The sequence below is a fragment of the Nannobrachium achirus genome (genome assembly GCF_963921795.1).
Source record: "Nannobrachium achirus genome assembly, chromosome: 9".
In the NCBI taxonomy this organism is placed as follows: Eukaryota; Metazoa; Chordata; class Actinopteri; order Myctophiformes; family Myctophidae; genus Nannobrachium; species Nannobrachium achirus.
Genome location: NC_137818.1, coordinates 27,640,230 through 27,661,938, shown reverse-complemented (window position 1 = coordinate 27,661,938; position 21,709 = coordinate 27,640,230). Strand labels below are relative to the sequence as shown.

Below are 21,709 nucleotides of genomic sequence, written 5' to 3'. Positions count from 1 at the left end.
CCAGGTGTGGCGAGAACAGTCAACCAATCAAGCGTGTGTGCAAGCGCTTATTTGGTGGGTTTGAAGCGAGACACACGCACACACACCCTGCCAGGCGGAACAGAGACATGGGGGAGGAGTAATCACTTTGCAAGTCACACACACATAGAGAGACCTACAATAACAGGCTGAAGTCCACGCTGAAGTAATCAAATAAGCGGCGCCATTATGTTTGCAAAAAGAACCATTGTTGTTTGATTTTCCTTGAATAGCGTGTCCGTCTCCAAGCATGTGTTGTGTAACTCAAAAGGCATGCCGCATATCATGTATGTGCACTTCCAGCATGCATGCTCAGTAGGGCGACCTACTGGCCGAAACTGTCGCCCAATAATGTAGTTTCATACAAACATGTGCAACATGTAAGTACATTCATGGTGCTGAAAGCAGCTATAATAATAACCAAACCACTGAGCAATATTGTGGTCTAGAGCAGGGTCTATAACAGGGGGTCTGGGACCCCAAGGAGGTCCTCAGAGTTACTACAGGGGGGTCCTCCAAATCTTTGTCCTTTTTTATATTAACCACTTGAACCCTAGCGTCCCTATTCGGATAACTTTAGCCAAAAATAGCAATTCCCAACACGAGGCGTTGTGAGCTTGTAGATCGGCTATTTTCGGCAAAGAGCAGACTAAGTACAGAGTGAAAGGTCAAGTTTTTTGAAGTATTGACGGTTCAAGTGGTTCAGTATCTGAAAACACACATTGACATGAATCCCAAAATACACTCATGATTGTGCTGTCAAGGAATGAAAGTGTGGAATCTATGATAAGGTTGTGGGGGGGGGGTTGGAGGCGGTAACCGCCGTACCGCCGTACCGCGGTATACCGAGGTCTACCGCGGTGTCATTGTGCTTACCGCGGTAAAAAGACAAAAAAAAAGGTATATTTTTTATTGGAAAACAAGCGAGTTTTAAAACGGGGGAGAAGCGAGGACCGCATGCGCTCCATGCCGCTCTGCTCTGGGCCGTGTACCACACGTTGGAAGCCACATACGTCACTCAGACACAGACCTGCACACGCGTGATTCCTAAACCCACCAGGCTTGAGTTAAGACCCGCCTTGTGGAAACGCGAGGACTTCCAGGAGTGAGGCGGGTCTTAACTCAATCCTGGTGGGTTTAGGAATCACGCCAGTGTTGCCAGACGTACGATAATTATCGTATTTGTACGATAATTTGACCCTCTGTACGATGTACGATCAATAATTCAAAAAATGCCCAAATGTACGATAATTTTGGCATATCATCAAAAAGAGCGTGAATTCACTATTTTCCCTGGCTGCTGATCTGGGATCTGGTTTGGCTTCTCAAAATAAGCCAGGAAATCAGTCAATCTGACCCTAGATCTGTACTTGGAGGCATTAAAAACACTGGTTGCATCTTTCCAGACCAGTTTCAGGCTTTTATTTGTGTAAGCTCCAAGAAGTTGCCTGCCTCCACACAGCAAATCTGATGCGTTTTTGTCACGCAGGAGTCTAAAACGAGGTCGTTTCTTACACTAAAGACGCATTTTTTGGTGAAATTACGTTTTTACGCGAGTGATTTCTCTTTTTTGGCCGTGTACGATAGTTTCATGTCAAATACGATAATTCTGAGCCTCCGGTACGATAATTCAACATTTCCCATCTGGTAACCTCGCATCACCAGGCTTTCCGCTGGGGGAAAGCCTGGTCTTCGTTTACTAAACGGGCCGTTTGATCCGGTCGGGAGCGGAAGATCTCCTACGTTCTTCTGTAGTCCAAAACGGACTACACTTTGGCCGGAAACAACGACCGGAAACAGTTTCAACCCAGTTAGCGCATGCGCAAGTCGTTAGCCATGTAGTTAGCGCATGCGCAAGTACGGGTTAAAACTGTTTCCGGTCGTTGTTTCCGGCCAAAGTGTAGTCCGTTTTGGACTACAGAAAAACGTAGGAGATCTTCCGCTCCCGACCGGATCAAAAGCCCGAAATTGGAAGCCAGCCCAGGCTACCCATCTGGTAACACTGAATCACGCCCTGCACACAGTGCACAGAGCAGGGTACGGAGCACAACTCTATGACGGAGCAGCATACACTTTCTCTGTAATCCACTCGACACAAGGATGTTAATACATACCTTGTGTTGTGGCATATCTTTTTTTATTCATACGGATTACTGGCGGAGCGCGGGCCGCGTGGAGTAAAACCGAAAATGAAACTATTTTACTTTCTCCACCGCGTCGCACGTTGTGCCCCGTACGGCGCGTCGGCGATTTTATAACCTTTTCTGTCAAGTCTTGTAACTAAAACCTGTATATAGCAGCACTCAATCACTGCGATTTGAGAGTTGAGACGTGACGTGAGTTTACAGAATCACTGTACACGATCTGACTACCCTTCCTCTTCTGGTTTGTTCACACAGCTGTTCGTGTCTGAAAAGCCCAAGTAGCTAGCCTACGTTACTATGGTAACCCGACAGTGCAGAACTAAAAGCTCAGAACGCGTCGCGGATGCGATGTGTTGTGAGCTTGTAGATCTGCTCCTTTGAAAGCCAGACCCGCTGTGCTGTACAGAGAAGTATAACTCGGGCAGTCAGGCTGTGTCTCCTCTCCACTGTGGAGAGGCGACTTTTGGGAAGATGATTGCAATATTTTGGCTTATCGCCAAAGCTTAATTAATAGATTTGGGGGTGCGGTAATTACCGCAGTACCGGCGGTAAATGGGAAGACGGTAATCGCGGTAACAAAATGTCCATACCGCCCCAGGCCTAGTCCCTGCTTCATCTCTCTCTCAACTAAGGGACCTTGGCGCAAAAACGTTGAACACTCTAGTTCAGATGTTGTTCAGAGTGCAGCATGTTGCTATATCTGTACCTTACTTTGTATATTATTTCTTAACATATGTTTTTGTGTTTTTTTCCAGGACAGAGTTCAAGTAAATAATGGGGTGCTGACCATCAGTAGCCTGAAGCTGGCCGACATTGGTATGTACCAGTGTGTGGCAGAAAACAAGCATGGACGAGTCTTCACCAACACTGAGCTCAGAGTCATAGGTAAGACTGGCACTAATTTTACCAAATAAGTGAAACGGTTCTTAACTCATACAGTGCCGCCGGCCACAAGGGGCGCTAGAGTGCCAGAAATTTCTCTATAGACCTTCGCTCTAGCTTCCGTCGACACTGTCCCAAGTGCCTTGGGATTTCACTCCAGCCAATGCTATGGGTGACGAGAGGAGGAAGCTAGCTGACACGTAGCCAAAATGCTAACCCATTTAGAAGTCCGATCTAAAGCTATTTCAGTCGCAAAAAACTTTCTCTTTGGGTCTGGGAACACAATCCGGAGAAAATCCTGTCTAAAGATGTGATTTATTATTGGAGTGGGCGGCGCGATGCGGCCGTTAGCGCGACTACGGCCCGTGTATGGCCGAGTGTTGGCCTGGACCATGGATGGACGTTTAGACCGGGGCTTCGTTGAGGCCTCCGATTAAATAATTCATTTTTTTAAATATCCCGAACTAGTTCGGGATAGGCACCCTGGAATACGTCGCGCCGCCGACAGTATATATTGAGTTTTTTTTGGGGGGCTCTAAACTTTATTTTAAACCATTTTCAATGGAATAAATCGTCGAACCATCTAGCGTCTCTCGTTGGCAAGCGCTGCCACGAGCAAGGACCACCCACGTTGCTCCAAGCAGCTCGGGGTAAGTAAAATAGCAAATAAAATATTGGATTGGATTGAAATAAAGCCGAACTTGTTCGGGATAGGCACTAATAGGGTTAATAATAATCAATAATAATCATGATAATCACCAGTAAGACGCCCTAAGGGCGAGAAGGGACGCACATGGGCGCGTGCACCATCCGGCTGGGTGACAGCAGACTGCTGGGCGAGCACTGGTGCTTTGTCATGGGATCAACTTTGACCAAAAGAATGCACAGATGGACACGATTTGGCCATACTGTATTTTCCCAAATATGGAGATGATTGACATCTGACATGATTTGAAGTCATATACCACATGAGACTGACACAATATGTCCATATATGGGCATTCCCAGATATGGGCTATGTCCATACATGGGCATTCCCAGATATGGGCTATGTCCATATATGGGCATTCCCAGATATGGGCTTAATATTGATAACATCAGCCAGGGATCTCCATATATGGGCATAAAATGGATTGTATTAGTGTGGTTGCCCTAACAGGGCATCATCTGGGAATGCCCATAATGGACTTAATATTGGTGTTTTTGGGCCGGGTACGGCGTAAAATGTATCCTAATTAGTAAGGCCAGACAAGGCCTTGCGCCGGCCCAGTTAGGGCCAGCCCTTAATTTTCGGGCCTGTTGAGAACTCTGAGCTGGTCGAGTCATCATTGTTATGTCGGAACAGGTCAGCTATGTCCTTCTGCTGAGCTGGTCAAGTCATCATTATGATGTCAGGATAGTGCAAATGAATTCTGTCTTGGACATTCATTTGCATCATTGTGATGTTAGAAGAGCATGAGGTGTGACAGACAGACGGACAGACAGACAGACAGACAGACATGAGCTGGAGGTTTTCATACTAAGTAGCCACCTACAGTTATATTTGAATAATAATAATATATTAATTCATATAATATAATTCAAATATAATATAATTGTAACTCATACAATACTTTGCTGTTCTAGCAGTGCTACAGGCTTGTTCTATTTTTCAAAGTGACCATCTACAGTGCTTGTTCTAATGTTATAGCCTTCATGTTTCTGTTCTTACCAGCTTGTGTGAAGCGCAAGCTGGTCTACAGTATATGCAGTTGCTAGTAGTCACTATCTCTTCATTAGTTGTCCTTTAAGCCAAGCCCAACTTGGCCACTTGTCCGCAATACCTTCCCATACTCTGGACGCACCTAAGAGCAGCGTCACTCACTGAGTTAACCCGAGCGTCCTCTCAGGATATGGCATCACAACTATAATCTAAACATGTTTTATTTGATTGATGAATGGCCCAAACAACACAGTTTACCAAGATTAACCCTCCCCCATCTGTCGACGTTGTCAGCGGTGGGTCAACTTTGCAGCCGCAATGATAGATGCTCAGGTCAGGATTAAAAGGAATAGATGTATAAGAATAAATGTCTCTAAAACATTGTTCAAAGGAGTTTCTGCAGTTTTTTATTAGAAACCTAGCAATTATTTTTGTTTATGTTTGCAGTTGGATTGTTTGTGCCTGTATTAAGTGCAAGAATAAATCCACTAGTGAGCTTTAGATGTGAAAGGCAACTTAATTCAGCTTAATGTAATTTGAGTTTAATATACAGTATATATATTTGGGTAATGTTTAGAAAGATGCAATTACCTTTCAAGGGTTTTAGCTTGCCACAAGCTGGTGTAATATGACTGTGTAATTTCTTTTATTATTTTTCTTTATTTACCCAGGGTAGTAGCTGAGCACACATCCTGGGAGCTGTAATGTTTATCAAATATCTATTGTTTCTGGCCTCCACAAAATCTAAAAATACTGTAACTTAAAAACTAGGAGCACATTAACTCATTGATCACAACCCCCGATAGTCCAGGGAAAATCACTATGTAGCTCACTGCCTGTCTTCCCTTACCTTTTAACGTGGGTGCGAGAGAATCCATCGTGCACGATCGGACCCCAACCATGCATCGTGCGTGTTTACGGTGTCCACAGCTTCAAAACAAACAAAAAACTGTGAAGAACTGACAATCCGTTCAGGAACTGGCTCCTGTGTTGTATAAACAGTCTGTGAACCATCCCATGGCTCGGAGGGACGAAATCTGCTTCCTGTTGCTGGTTGCCATAGTAATAGTGCCACGATCAAATGGGTCCCTGTAGAAACCGTTCCGAGAGGTTTAGTTCCGCTTTTTTAGTTCCGGGGGCGATACAAAATGTATTTTAAAGCTTGTTAAATTCTTTGGTTTATCGGGCCTGGCAGGGAGCTACATAGAGAGGGAGGGTTATTTTTTGGCAGAGAATGGATTAAGGGGGAAAGGTAGTTTTATATTCTACATATAAATAAGTTTAATGATAGCTTTGTTTTTAAAATAAAAAAATAAAAAAAGCACTGATGGTCGTAGGCATGAGGCCACAGGCTGGGAAAGCATCTGTGTAATATTAGGTTGAGCTAAAAAGCATTATTTTATACTTTGGCTATTGCTTTTGGCATTTCAGCACTCTCTAGTGGACAACCTTTTAGTGATATGCACATATCATTAATCATATGTTATGTTATTTTGTATTGTCCGTTCCCAGTGCTTAGAGATGCTTAACATGAATATAAATGTCACAACAAGCAGGTAAAGCATTTGGAAAAAGAGAGTATAAAAGACAAAAATAATTGTATTTACAGTTATGACAAAGCTACCCTCAACAAGCATAGGCCAGTTTAAAAATGTTTTGAGTTGAGATTTAAAAGCAGGCAATGGTACAGTGTACCATAATTCAGGAGCAGTGTTAGTACTGTAGGCCTAGCCCTAGGCCTTTGACTGATTAATGGAATACTTTATCAACATGTTTGTTAACAGAAACAGTAGAAACTAAATTCTTCTTAGTTAGATTTTTGTAGCCAGGAGGATATCCCAGTCTGTCGTCAATTTAAAACATCCTCTTATAAACGGCATGTTTTCATTATGCCAACAAAAACAACATCAATAGGTTCAGGGCATTGACAAGCGTGATTTATTTTCTTCTTTTTTTTTTTTTGTTGTCAATGACCGTAGTAAAGAAGAGTTTATTCCTCTCACGGCCAGCTCGGCATGTTATACCTCAGGCTAGGGGTTTAATGGCATATCTGTTGTGCTGTTGGGATTAGAGAAAGACGTGACATTTCACACTCTGTGTCAAGAAATAATTGTCAGGTATGTGCGTGCATGGCAGTGGCTATGGCTGTGCATAGAGAATGTGCATCTGCAGGTGCTCTGTGCTGTCAATAGCACCAGGGCGCCTCGTTGGCTTTGAAGAGTATTCTGCTGAGTCAATTCGCATACAAAACAGCTCCAGACGACGGCGCCTCAGTAATTAAGGCCTAAAGAAACGGCAACAAAGCCTCGCTTTTGTTTTACATCTACACAATAAAATTCTCAGGGTTAATTTAACTCTGATAGTGTGTGGGTCCATTTGGTCCATTTGTAACCAAACGTAACTCTTAGCGTTGCAAATGGATAAATTAACACTGAGGACTTTACAGGGTATTTTGCTTCCCCCCCCCCCCCTTTTTTGCTTTGGAAAGCCTATGGCTGAATGCTTGATGCATTGTGCCCTATCAAGGAAAATGGCAAGGAATTGGAAAACTGAAACTCTTTGAATGAATGTTTTAAAAGGATGATTGCTCTGTGTCTGCTCACTCTGCTGTCTCAGCCATATGAGTGTGCTGTGTGTGTGTGTGTGTGTGTGTGTGTGTGTGTGTGTGTGTGTGTGTGTGTGTGTGTGTGTGTGTGTGTGTGTGTGTGTCTGTCTGTCTGTCTGTCTGTCTGTCTGTGTGTGTGTGTGTGTGTGTGTGTGTGTGTGTGTGTGTGTGTGTGTGTGTGTGTGTGTGTGTGTGTGTCTGTGTGTGTGTGTGTGTGTGTGTGTGTGTGTGTGTGTGTGTGTGTGTGTGTGTGTGTGTGTGTGGACAAGGATATATGACCTGACCTACCTAATGGACACAGTGAACTGCATGTCTTTCGATGCTACTTTACTCCCGTGTGTGCTCTGTCTCTCTCTCTTTCTCTGAGGAAATTGAGCTTTCTCTGTGCCCCCCCCACTCCCCACTCCCCTCTGAATATCACACTGAATTCTTTTTCTCTCTCCTCTCTGCCTCTCTTTTAGCAATTGCTCCAGATTTCTCCCAAAATCTGCTGAAGGCCCAAACTCTGGCCCGCCAGGGTGGCGATGTGCTGATCGAATGCAGGCCCAAGATGTCTCCTCGGGGCATGATTTCCTGGAGGAAGGGGAAGGAAGCCCTGAGAGAAAACCACAGGTATATATGGTTTTACATGCTTTGCAGGAAGCAGTGTGGAGCCATGGATCGCAGTTGAAAGTCACAAATGTAACTATTGTTGAAGTCAGACTTTTCTTTTTTTACTGTGAGCTTGATGTTCTACTGCTGTGCTTTCGTTCCATATCAAAGCGTTTCATGCCAAAGTTTCTCCTCAAACTGAATCTCTGGAAACTGACAAGAATTGTTCTAGTAACTAACTGACAGAAACATTAGAATTTAATTTTATATATCTGCTGTACAGTATAACGTCAAGACAGCATAGTGTGCTGCCCCATAAGCTGATCTTTCAAGTAGGGCTGTCACAATTATTACATAATCGTCTAATTGTGATTATTTGACATTATCGCAATTATTTTGTAATAATCGTCATAATCGTGAATGTTGAAAAATGTCAGAAATAGCAGATAGCAGATCTACAAGCAATAGCAGATCTACAAGCTCACAACGCGTCGCATCGCGACGCGTTGTGAGCTTGTAGATCGGCTATTTCCACTATCAATGTAATTTTTGAAGTAGTAAGTTGTCAAATATGTCAGTAATGTATTTGTATATTTAGGTTATGTGTCATATCTACCATATGCAACTTCAAAGCCTAAAATCCAAACAGAAATGTAATTATCAACGACAAATACACAATTAAATCGTTAATCGCCAATTATTTGAGTGACAATTAATCGTCATGTAAAATGTCATATCGTGACAGCCCTACTTTCAAGTACACAATGTGTAGCATCGAGACATGCCGTGAACTTGTAGATCGTCTATTTTCAGCACGGGAGACCTTCAAAACGAGAACGTATGAACCAGGTTTAATATAGAAAAGTTGTGGGGGGGAAAGCAGGAAAGAGGACTTATACCATGGGTATAACTGTGAAAATGGATTTGGCCCCAACGCTTTATTTGCAGTTTGATATTTGACCAGCTTTTACCACTGTAAAAACGGTTTAGGTCGAGTGCTCTATTTGCTTTATCTGCTATTTCAGCAGTTTGATATTCCAGCCTTCCACACTTGATATTCATAGTGACCCACTGTGAAGAACAGAACCACAGCACGACACAATACAATTTGAATTGCATAATGCATTCGACACGTACTCCACCACTCTGCCCGGCTATCTACATTCCTCCCCCCGCCGCTATGCCGTACCCGTCTCTCCCTTGGCTGCGTGTGGAGCTGGTTTCTCCAGTGTTTACTTAAGGTAATTGGCCATTCCTGGTCCAAGGCACATGGATCGATGCGCTGATCCATCCGTTCATTAGCAGTGTGTAAGGTCCAGAGGGTTGTTAGAGCATCTAGGCTATGATCCAGGCTACCATTGAGATATGGAAGACACTGGTGAATACCCCAAAAGCAATAATCAATTCCTGGCTCCATGATTAGCATATCCTCCCCGAACCTCTTCTGCCTCCGTGGTTACAGTGACCCTGGGGAGCCCAGGCGAACATCTTGTTTCATTACAAACCAGGTTAATTGTGGAATAATTCATTACCTCGTTGTGACAGACGGAACAGACAAAGGGACAGGTCAGGCTGAACAAGGAAGGAGGAGATGTTAAAACATTTTTAATGAACCAGGAGAAATGCATTCTCCTCTGCAGGGGTGATGCTGGTCAAGACAGCAGTGGGTTGTCATAGTTATTTGATGAAAGCCCTGAACTACTGTTCTTACTGTAGATGTGATATGGCTTTCTGAAAAGAATGGAAGCAATGTGTGAAGAGATGACTCACACACATCAAGTGTGTGGCCTTTGCTCTTGCTCGCGCATGCACACTCCACTCACAATCAACACAGCTCCAGTTTATTGTCACATCACAAGTTTATATATAAAAGTGGGTGAAATTATATTTTGTGCAAGCTACCCACAGATTGCAGTTACATTTTAAATAAAAATTGTATAGCAGTAAAAATATCAAATATAGAGACAAATACCATAAATACAGTGTTCCTACGTCAAATAAAAGACATATCAAAGCAGATATAAAATATCTGTGAAATGAATGGGAGTGTACAGTTAGTCATACATAAAATGATGGTATCAATGTAATGACATGACTGAGATGGCTCAGCGCTTGTCCAGCAGCTTGTCCAGCAGCCTGGTTGTGGAAACTATCCCTTCTGTCCGTTCGGCCTTGGATACTGCGGTATTGCCTGCCTGATGGTCGCAGCGTGAACAGATTGTGGCTGGGGTTGAAAGTGTCTTTGATGATCCGCTTAAACCTGGCTAGCTGTAGCTACACACCGCTAGGTGTTTATGGCCTGGAGGGAGAGAAGCTCACCTGCAACGACGTGCTGGGCCTTCCACACCACCTCTGTAGGGCACTGCGGTCAGAGGGCGCTGCAGTTCCCATACCAGCCAGTTTGTCAGAATGCTCTCGATGGTGCTGCTGTAGAACGTCCTGAGGACGCGGGCGCTCATGCTACATTTCTTCAGCCACCTGAGGCTGTACAGACATCGTTGTGCTCTTTTCACCACGTGCATGGTGTGTGTGTGTGTGTGGCCCATGTGAGGACCTTGGAGATGTGTACGCAAAGTCACTGACCTCTCCACTGTGACGCCATTGATGGAGATGGGGCGTGCTGTCTTCTCTGCTTCCTGTATTTGGCGATCAGCTCCTGGGTCTTCTTGATATTAAGGGCAAGGTTGTTCTAATGACGTGATCTGACCTTGTCCCCACAGGCTGTCTTCTTCTTGTTGACGACTAGACCCATCACTGTCATACAGTCAGCATACGTGATGACGTTCAAGTTGTGCATAACCACAAAGTCATGGTTGTACCGGGAGTGGAGGAGAGGGCTCGGCATGCAGCCCTGAGAGGCTCCTGTGTTCAGGGTCCCATTCCCATTCTCACCACCTGGCCACGGCCAGGTGGTGCTGGAGGGTCCACTAACCAGCTGCAGACCCAGTCTCCAATTTGGCAGGAACTATTGTATTGAATGCTGAGCTGGAGTCCACAAACAGCATGCACACAGCGGTTACTTGGCAGTGTGAAGATCCATGGCAATTACTTACATCAGTAGATATATGCAAACTGCCATCGGTCCTGCATGGTGGGTAACATGAAACAAATGAAGCCCCAACCTCTTGAAGCATTTACTGTCAATTGAGCTAAAGGCGACAGGACCCCGATCCATTTAAATCTCGTTCTCTGGCGAGGTCGCTCATATCTTTAATCCCAACCACTGTTGAGGTTAAAAGTTTTCTGTGGTGCTTTTTTGCTATTTTTGATGGACAGGGACGTTCCCATTTTGTTTGTTGATGTTCGACACACTCTTTGTTCAGCCACTCATTCAAGCGTTTCGGTGTGTAACTACAACCATGCACTGCTTAAAGCTATACTGTGTAAGTTGCTCAACTAGTGGTCAGTAGCTCTATAGCAAACCACGGTCGCGTCCGCGTCTTTCGGCCGTTTTTCGCCGCGGACCGGGCCTCACACCCCCGCGTCTGCCTCCACCTCGCCGAGATCTATCTTTAGAGGGGTTCCTGTGCGTTCAGGCATTCCGGAGAAACGGACTCCTTCACCCGAGTATAGAGAGACACACGGGCGCCTACAAATATGGCCGCCCTATTGTGATAGCGACCCCACTTCAAGATGCGCTGTGATTGGCCGGCAGTGTATAACCCTCGCTGTGATTGGCCGGTAGTGTATGATGACGTAATTTTTCCGCGAAAACCGGGCCCCGGTCAGGATCATAGAAAACATATAAAGAGAAGGCTTTAGAAGCTGAAAATAACGGAGTGGGTGTTCTAAAACTTTAGCGATTTAACAGTTAGGACAATTTTAAGATTTGTTTTATAAATAAAGTTACATGGTATAACTTTAAGCTGTCCCTGACATAACTAGTAGACTTGTAGTGTTGATTGCAAGCTCGCCGGTGTCATTAGCACTCTGGAAGTCACAGGATAGCACGAGACAGCAGCGCAAAGATGCCACCCTGGGGGAGGTTTGAAAAGCAATGTCTATAGTGGACAGCTGTAAGCCCAGGGGAACAATACCCTGGGAGAGGTAGAGGTTGAATTTATCAGCAAACACTCCCACCACCAGCTGGTCTGGGCATGCTCTGAGGACACGGCCTGCGATGCCATCAGAGCCTGCCGACTTACAGTATGGTTGTTCACCTGCTTGAAGCCTCTGTGCACATCAGCCTATGAGATATATTTAGTGGGCTGGCCTCCTCGGATGGGGCTATCTCTGAACTGGTTGTGTGTGTTGTATCGAAACAAGCAAAAAAAAAAAGTATATTCTTCTCACAAGGGAGAGAGGTAGAGGGGCTTTTTACACCGTTGGTTCTCCCTCTGAAGTCTGTTATTGTCTTCAAACCCACCGCCACACACTCTGCACACCTTCCTTATGGTTCTCTGGAGGACATACAGGGATATCAATAAATCTGACATAATCCCGGAGCTGTGGGCAATATTGCGCATGTGAAGTGCTGCAGCAAAAGTCACCGTTAATCCATGGTTTCTTTGGGATATATTAGAACTGACTTTGTTCGAACAATGAAACCCTATGTTCCTCTTGATAAATCCCATGACTGTGTGGGCTACTTGTTGACATTATTCTCATGCCATAACATCTGTAAAGCCCAAACCACACCAATGATTCACCTCCAGTTGCAAGGAGTTGCATGGCGAATCATTGGTGTGGTTTGGGCTTAAGTTGAGTTATTTGACCACAATGCCAGGCATCAAGTTTAGTGAAAACCTAAAACTGACTTTGAACAAAATAACATACAGTATTATACCTATAACTGTTAAGCATGGTGGTAGCAGTTTTATGGGTTCTGGTTGCCTTGTTGCTTCATAATCTGGCCAGTTTGCAAGGAATCATCCATGAATTCTTCACTCCAAAAGAGAATACTATTCGTCAAAAACTGAAGGATACATTGATCTTTCAATATGACAATGCACTAAACCATAACAAGCAAATCCATGGCTGAAAAAGAAGGAATGGAGGCTTATAGAATTATAAAATCCTAGATCTTAATGTAATTTAAATACTGTTGGGGGGAATGCAAGAAAGCCCTTAAACATCACATGGTTGGAGGAGTTCTGTACTGAAGAGTGAGCAAAAATCCCTCCCAGTTGATGTGAGAGACTGAAGAACTTATATCTGCCAAAGGCATGCCAAGGCCTTATGTATGCCTATATTTTAAGTGGATACTGTATTTCTCTTTATTCCTACTGAATAAATCATTTGCAAAGTATGATTATCTATTGTTGAAAATATTTCTTTTTTTACAGTCAAAACAATAGTGTTGAAATTATAATTAGGTTGCCATAAGTCACACACACACACACACACACACGCACGCACGCACGCACGCACGCACGCACGCACGCACGCACGCACGCACGCACGCACGCACACACACACACACACACACACACACACACACTCATGCACGCATGCACATGTACATAGACACAGTACTACTGTATAATTATGTTCACATAAAGTTAAAGGACATCCCACTAAGCACGCTGTCTAAAAGTGGTCTAATAGTGGTATAGATTTGAAAGTTTTTTAGTTGTCTAAACTTAGACTAGACGACTAATAGACTTCTAATAGTCTTCTAAATGTAGACGGTCTATATTTAGACGACTATTAGAAGTCTATTAGTCGTCTAGTCTAAGTTTAGACAACTAAAAAACTTTCAAATCTATACCACTAGACCACTTTTAGACGGCGTGCTCAGTGGGATTGTTCCCTTGGTCCCTGGTTCTAAAATGTCATCACTTATATTTGCACAGCTAGTCGAGACGAGGTGATACGACAAAATCCCCACCTAGTACATTGCTGCTCCACTGTCACAGAAACATGAAGCAAACGGTAGACAATGGTTTGGAAACGTGTATCGGGGTTATGCATTAGTGGCGCAGTCGTTCAGACACGATCCATATCAGCTCTAATTGCACCCAGAACTGTGCATTGCTACACAGGAATGTACCTGATGCAACAGTTTCCACATTCTGTTTGATAACATCTTTATGTGTGCAGGCGGAAATCCAAGCAGGAGGCGAGGCACACCTGCTGGTACACGCAGCGAGTTAGCGGGGTTCCGAATCTCTCATTTGATCTGGGATTAATTGTTCAACGGGCTCAGCAGCTTTTTCAGTGCCTTGCCTCACGGATATCCATCTTCACCACAGTGGGGAAGCAGGAGACTCAGACAACCCCGCCTCCATGCACCACCACCACCATGCACACACGTGCGCGCACACGCACACCTCCCTCCACCCATAAATTAGAGAAGCTAAAGAAAAGTGTGGCCATGGTGGAGCAAAGCTCATTCTTGATACAGCACCAAGCCTGAGACATCATGGTTAACAGGGGGGATACATTCTGTGTGATGGGAATCCATGGTCCCAGCATAGAGATTATTTGTTGCAAATGCAGGCAGGAGTAAATGTGAGACCTCGCTAGCAAATATACCTCTCCCCTGAAACACTGAAAGAAAAATGCAATCCCACACCAATTTCATATGCTAAAATCATTCTAAGTCTGGGATTCGATCTCCAACCAAACAGCCATACAGTAATGTGCACCATCAATGGCACACGTGGGAGAGAAAGAAAAAATAAAATCTTGTTCGCGATTTGATTTAACAGCCCTGCCCTGAAGAGGGTGAGCTGAATATAAGATGTTGGGGGCTTAGCATTATTGCAGCATCTCTCACAAACCAATTCCCCTGTTCCTGGCTCTTTAGCATTACTTTTCTCCACATCGAGATGGCCGCTGCTACCACTGCTATTACAGGAGTGGCACAGCACTAATCCATCCCACTGGTTCTACTAAAATACCCATAATTCCTTCTAATCTTCCTGGGATAATGTTTTCGAGGATCTGCAGGAGAGGAGAACAAATCAACTAAGTACATGGCGGGATCTGATTAGTTTATCAAATCATGTGGTGGTCCTAGCACAACAGTTCATATGCCAGGCAAATATAACAGGATAGCCTTATAACAGGATTGCTGTGCACTTATACTAGGAGTGGCAAGGTTAACAATAATATGCTTACCATAATTCAATTTGGGCACTGACCACTGCCAGCTCCTAACAGATATAGGAAGTGGCACAGTATTGCCAATTAGTTTAAAATAGGAAGTGGCACAATATTTCTAATTAGTTTGAAATAGGAAGTGGCACAGTATTGCCAATTAGTTTGAAATAGGAAGTGGCATAATATTGGCAATTAGACTGAAATATAGTGACTTTAGTGAAATATAGTGAAGTTCAAGTCCTTCGATACCGGGACAAGACTATTGGTGGTTAAGAACTTAAGACCAAGAGTGGCAAGACAAGCGCCAGAGACTAAGAACTAAGAACTACAACCCTGATTGTTTGCTATTTTATTTGTTTATTTATTATTTATGTAATCCATGTATATTCTTTCAACTAAAATAAGTCGAATGTGTTGTAAAGTGCTTGGACATTATTTTAACCGGTTCAGTGAGTGCACTGCCAAAAAAGGGATCAGATGGATGAGCAATAAGACAAGCATGTTTCAATCTGTATTCTTTTGATTATTGCAATGCTTGTGAATAATTTCCAAGTCTTTCTATTTTGCCTTTATTGCACAATCTATCCTCTTCATTTTACGGCCACTTAGTTCTTTGTTGTACCATAGAGAGACCAACCATGGAGTGAGATTACAGCCTGTAGCTCACTTTAACACCAGCCAATAAGGTCGGGAGAAAGGAAGTGCTTGTTTACTTTATCTCACTGCAAGGGTTTTATGTACCCCACAAATTTCTACCAACACCTTAATTGCCACAGAACACCCCCAGAGAGAGAGAGAGAGAGAGAGAGAGAGAGAGAGAGAGAGAGAGAGAGAGAGAGAGAGAGAGAGAGAGAGAGAGAGAGAGAGAGATATGAGGCATTTCTAAAGAGGAAACAATCCCTCTATCTCCCTTCATCTCCCACCATTCCCTTCTACCTTTGATAAGGGGGAAGCCAGACACTGGTGGCCGCATGGTTTAATGCCAAGTCTAATCCGTGTGACATCTCATATCCATAACTCTTTATTATGGTCCATTACAAAAGGAAGCCCTTGGCTCGGTTAGGAGAATATACTTGCTGCTCCCCTGGGGATGGCCGCTGTAGCAGAGGGCTAATGTATTTTAATTCTTTCAGCCTTGTAGGCTTAGCAGACCATTCTGATCATGTTGGAAGGTCTAGGCTGCCTCCTAGGGATCTTTTTAGAGGAGGGGTGCTGTAAGATCTTTCTTAAAAGCCTGTTACCGTGTCTGAAACATTTGGCTCAACCCCATCACACCCTCCTGAGCAGTTTAGAAGACGAAAGGAGAGCTTAAAGTCAGGGTTTGCTAGTATAAGCATTTTCAGTGGACTAATTAATTTCGAAGGATGTTAAGTCAGGAAATTCTGATAAAACTACCGTTGATAGACAATATCAGAGAATAAGCATATGATCGAGACATACCCTTTGTAATTGGTGAATTTTGCAGTGCATTCTTTCTCCGAGAGATAAACCTGCTTTGCTTTTACCTCTGCTATTATTCAACATTTAGAGTCCAGATTTTGAAAGGATTTTTTTCTTCTCTCCTTTCTTGAGGTAACCGTTAGTTCTACTAGATGAAAGGAATCACAAAACATGTTCCCATAGCAACCATCATCATTAATACTGTATATCAATCTTCTTTCTTGTTTATACATCCTACTGAATGCCAATGATATCATACCATTAGTATGCCTTTCTATCAATTATCTCACACCATGAGATGGTAAGGCACCATCTGCATTCATGAATCAGAAATGTTAGCAGTTATTGTTTGGCATTGGCCAAATTAATCGCAGCACAGCAAATGTCCTCATGGTTGTAGTTAATGGCTTGTGCTGGGTGTTTTAAGCAGTCTGATCTGGGTATGACTACGCACCTGTTGTGCATTAAAATGGTAGTGGATGGAGTGTCCCACCGAGTGTCCCACCAAGACACAGCAACCAATGGGTGTGAAGAGGGGCGGGACAACGGGTGGGACTTGACAAAGGGTGATGGGGGGATAGCAACTTTATACTATGCATGGCATGTTGTTACTGTATCGTTATGCACTGAAAAAGCAAAAGTGATGTTGATCTAAAAGCCCGCTGTCATGTGTTCTCTCATGCTGAAATTGTGTGTTATCATGACTATAAATTGGTTCTACATCAGGACCCGAATGTTGCATTGAACAAATTCAGAATCAATTATGATAAACAAGAAAATATTCCTCCATCATACTGCAATGCAAAACTTTTGAAATGCTGAATCCTATCGTTCTATTTTAAGAGGGACAATTGCAAATGTGTTGAGCTTGCTTCAAAGGCATTGGAAAAGCTACACCAGCCTATGCAAGAGGACACATTTTGACACACAGAATGCATCGGGAATTATATGTCAGATTTTATGTCCTTCTCTGAATAATGGCATTCGGGGGGGATTGCCAAAGTTTCACTACACTTATTCTTTCTCTCTGGATTTTTCAGAATATCTCATATCATCATGAAGAAATATCATCATCCCATATGTCAGCATTGTGAATTCCCTGTTTTATTTCTCCACTTTCATTATATTTTTATATATATTTTCCTTATAATATAACTGGTGTATCTACCAGTATACAATTATAACATCAATTCACCACTGATGTGATCCAAACAGATAATGTAAATTCTGAACCGACTCCGAGTATGATGCTCCTTTAATGCTCCTTATATTATTCACCACACAAGGCCACAAAGATTAAGGGAGATTGGAATTGGAAAATGTTTTCTGAGGATTTAAAGCGCTGTGATAATAAAGAAAAGACAGGCTTCAGGTGTGATCAAATGTGTACACTAGACATAAAGTAATGAATAAATGAGTGAATGGATCATATGAATCATAGCTCGCTGGCTTTCAGACATGCTTGATATTTTATATATTAGAAAGTATCTTTGAGCATTGCATGTGTTTCATCAAAGCTTATTTAACATTAAAAAAATGCTTTATCAAACCTTCTGCAACAAGAGTAAAGATTTGAATTATTAAATCTCATAATATAAGAAACACAAGAGTAAAACTCTTAAGAATAGTAAGAACAAGTGCAAAGTACACACTGAGGTGCTTGAAGGTGCTGTGTGCATAGTTCCTACTTTGAAATATTTCCCATCTGTGTATGTGTATGCCTCTATAGAAGGCCTGTTGACCTTGGGCCTTATGCCAAACCTCGCCTGAGGTGAAAGAGCCTTTGCTGAGCTTTCTTCACCACATGGCCTTAGTGCACATCCCGGGCGAGTTTCACAGTGATTTTGGAAGCTGAAGAATTAGAAGTCGGTGACCCTCTCCGCTGTTGTGCTGTCTACCAAAATGGGGTTGTGCCCTCTGTCCGTCCTCCTGTAGTCCACGATCAGCTCTTTGGTCTTGTTGATGCTGAGAGACGGGACATATTCATGGCACCATTGTGTCAGGTTCTGCAACTCTCCCCCTGTAGTTGGTCTCATCGTCGTCAGTGATCAGGCCTATACTGTAACTGTCGTCCGCAAACTTGGCCACTATGTTGGAGCTGTGCATGGCCACGCAGTCGTGGGTTTACAGAGGGTAGAAGAGAGGGGACTCAGCATGCAGAACAGCCTCTGTTGAGGGTCATGGGGCAGAGGTGTTGGAGGCGGAGCCCATCCTCGCCAACTCGCCTTGAGGCACTCCAAAATAAAGGTGCAAGCAAGATGCAAGACTCACTTAAGGACGACTTCACCACTTTTCAACCTATCTTCATATAATTGGTCCTCAGTAATGTTCATGATAACATAGCCAAAACAAAGTCTGTGTCTCTTAGGAGGGCTATAGCCTATGGGCAGTTCAGAAACCCACCTACCAGTGACACCATCGATGGGGAATCCAAGCTAATAGAAACTGCAGGCTTTCTATTCCTGAAAAGTTACTATGCTACAATGGAAGCCATTGTCCTTGCGATAATAAAAATTTAAATCCTGTTAAAAAAAATCACTGTTGGGTTTCTGAACTGCCCACAGACCTTTTTTGATTGATTGAGTATTTTATTAGACAAAAGTGGAGAACATAACAAGTATAGTCAATACATTAAAATAATGTAGTACAGTAAGTACAGTTAAACACCCTGCCTAAATGGAGCATCCCAAATAAGTCTTTTTACAGTCTTTTTTACGTCGGAAGTCCTAGGTATTCAACTCATGGATATAACAAATAACAAAAAACGAAGAGAAGAGAAGAGACACAGACTGAGTAGGATTTTTTTTGCCAAAACATTAGTGAGGACCAATTATAGGAAGATATGTTGAAAAGTGGTGCACGTGGCCTTCATCAGAGCAAGTTGAAAATCTGGGTAATGGGCAATCTGACAGGCATAGTGACAAGTGGGTGCAATCCCGTGAAATTCTCACGTTACACACAAAAGTTGTATTGTGATGAACTTTTTTTGACATGACACATGACGACACAAGGAGCGCAGTGTGACCAATCCAAGTGGGTACGCAAATGTAGTGTTGCTTCCTGTGAGAAAATCCCTAAACACATTTAAACAGCAGGCAGTGTGTGCGTGAGACAAGCACAATCACGCCCGCGTATCACTAGGCCTGTCAGACTGCCCTACCTGCCTGCTTGCCTCTCATTGAAAATGAATTACTAGACGTGTCAGTCCTTCCTGCGTAAAAAGGCCTTAATTGAAGCAACAATATGTTGTTTAATCACCGTCTGATCATCATTTTACATCTAAGCTTGATGTTGATGTTGAAAGTATGTCATGAAATATTGGAGGCAGATGCTTTACTCAAAGGAAAGGCGACCAGTAATAAAATTAGACATGGACTGTAAGCACATTTTTAGTTATTAGGCTACTAAATTTAGTGGCTTGGATATCATTGATTGATCATAGCTAGTGAGAATTTGGGACAAACTATTGTTGGTCCTAAGTATTGTTGGTGTTCATGGGTAATTGTGTTGGAATGCCTGTTCTTCACATTGTTGTTGTTTTTAAAGGAAACGGTTTTGTAAAAAATCTCTCTATTTTGATACTAGTCTTTCCTATAGAGCAATTTGTTCAGTAACAGGCTCTCCGTCTCTCCAGCTCTTTAGTGAACAGAAAATACATTTCATCGTTGTCGTGTGGAAACCTTGTATGTCCAAAACCTTCCTTTTTTTTTGTGTTATTATTTTTAAAATGATCTAACATAGTGAAAATAGCCGACCTACAAGTAGTTGTAGATCTGCTATTTTCACTACTTTTGTGCGACACTTTACAGTTTACATGATGAACTAGCCTTTAAGTAGGGCTTTAATTTACGAAAAAACATGGAGAAACTTGGAGATACAAGGTTGCTGCCTGACTCAGGCGGGTCAACAATTTTATCCAATCCAGTTCAAATCTTGTCTGTTCACTTTTAGGTTCATTCACTTAAAATGTCACTTATCATGAGTTCTGGCTCCTGATTGGATGAAATTGGTATCCTAAAAGCACGGGGAGACCCCTGTTACTGAACAAACCCTCTAGTCTATAGAAATGGTTATTATTGGAATGTAGAACAAATATCAACAACAACACCTTTAAACACATCAGCTGGTTCTTAAAAATTCAGAAACGGATATGTCAATGTAAGGGGGGGGGGGGGGGGGGGGGGGGGGGGGGGGGGGGGTCAATACAATTTCAATTTAGGGATACTTTACAATTATTTATGATGTTATATAGTAAAGCAAAGTTAGTCTATTAAATTGTTTAAATTAGGCTATAACTCGCCGAACATTTTCAAATGATTCTTATTTCATTTTTTCGAGGCTCTAAAACATGGATAATCCCTTGCGTGTTGTACGGGAACTCGTGAACACCTGGTGGCTATTAAAATCAAATGATATTGCGGTAGCCTACTGTGCCTAGAAGACTTTCAGTACACTTCCACTTTTAATTAGACCTGAATGGATGTTGAATAAAAATGGTAAATGAAATGAAATGAAATGTACATATTGTAAATACCACATACAGTACAATAAATCAATCAGGTTTGGTGGTTGACATTAATGTTGACAGTACAGAATTATTCTATTTAAAATAATGCATTGGATTGGAATGGAATAATTGTAACCACTTAGTGCACATCACGTATTTTTGGAGCGTCCTGGGTTCAAATCTACTGAAGACCCATGTCACATCATCCCCGCTCTCTGCCCTCTGTTTCCTGCCATTTGACACTTTAATGCATTAAAAACAGAAATGCCTTTTAAAAAAATGGTCCTACTGTACATAAATGCTACGGTTATTGTGAGCTCTCTGCAGGGGCCGTAATCAAAATGTATTGCCAACGCCTGCTGTGCTCTCCCTATACAGTACTTAAGCAATAATGGCACTGTTAAGTCATAATGTGTGAACATAATGCACCATAAATACAACCGTTTCAATATTGCGATATATTTAGGAGTTCTTTCATTATGGTAAAGTAGCTTAGTCATACTTGTTAAATTTCTACAGTTCTCAACAGCGGCACATCTCATTCAAGGAATGAGATGTCTAAAACACCATGCACCACTGCTTGCACTGGAATGATCATATTAAATGCTTTATCCTTCAATAGTTTTTATTAATTTATATGTTTAATATAAAACAGACATTGCTTACTCTGTAGCATGCTGAAGCCATATTTCAACTCTAAAATGGTGAACCATATGCGGATGTTGGAGAGAAGACTACTCGTATCAAGTGCTGATCAAGGAAAAAAACAGTTT

The 21,709-nt window shown here is 42.7% G+C and overlaps 1 protein-coding gene across 1 annotated transcript in view; it reads left to right on the top strand.

Moving 5' to 3' along the window:
* cntn3a.1 (contactin 3a, tandem duplicate 1) overlaps window positions 1–21,709 on the top strand; it is a gene marked incomplete at both ends in the record, with an annotated part of 119,490 nt that overhangs the window by 63,030 nt on the left and 34,751 nt on the right. The window contains 2 exons of the mRNA XM_080732658.1: window positions 2,918–3,047; window positions 7,813–7,963. Of these exons, the coding sequence (XP_080588784.1) occupies window positions 2,918–3,047; window positions 7,813–7,963 (281 nt within the window). The remainder of the gene's footprint in view (window positions 1–2,917; window positions 3,048–7,812; window positions 7,964–21,709) is intronic.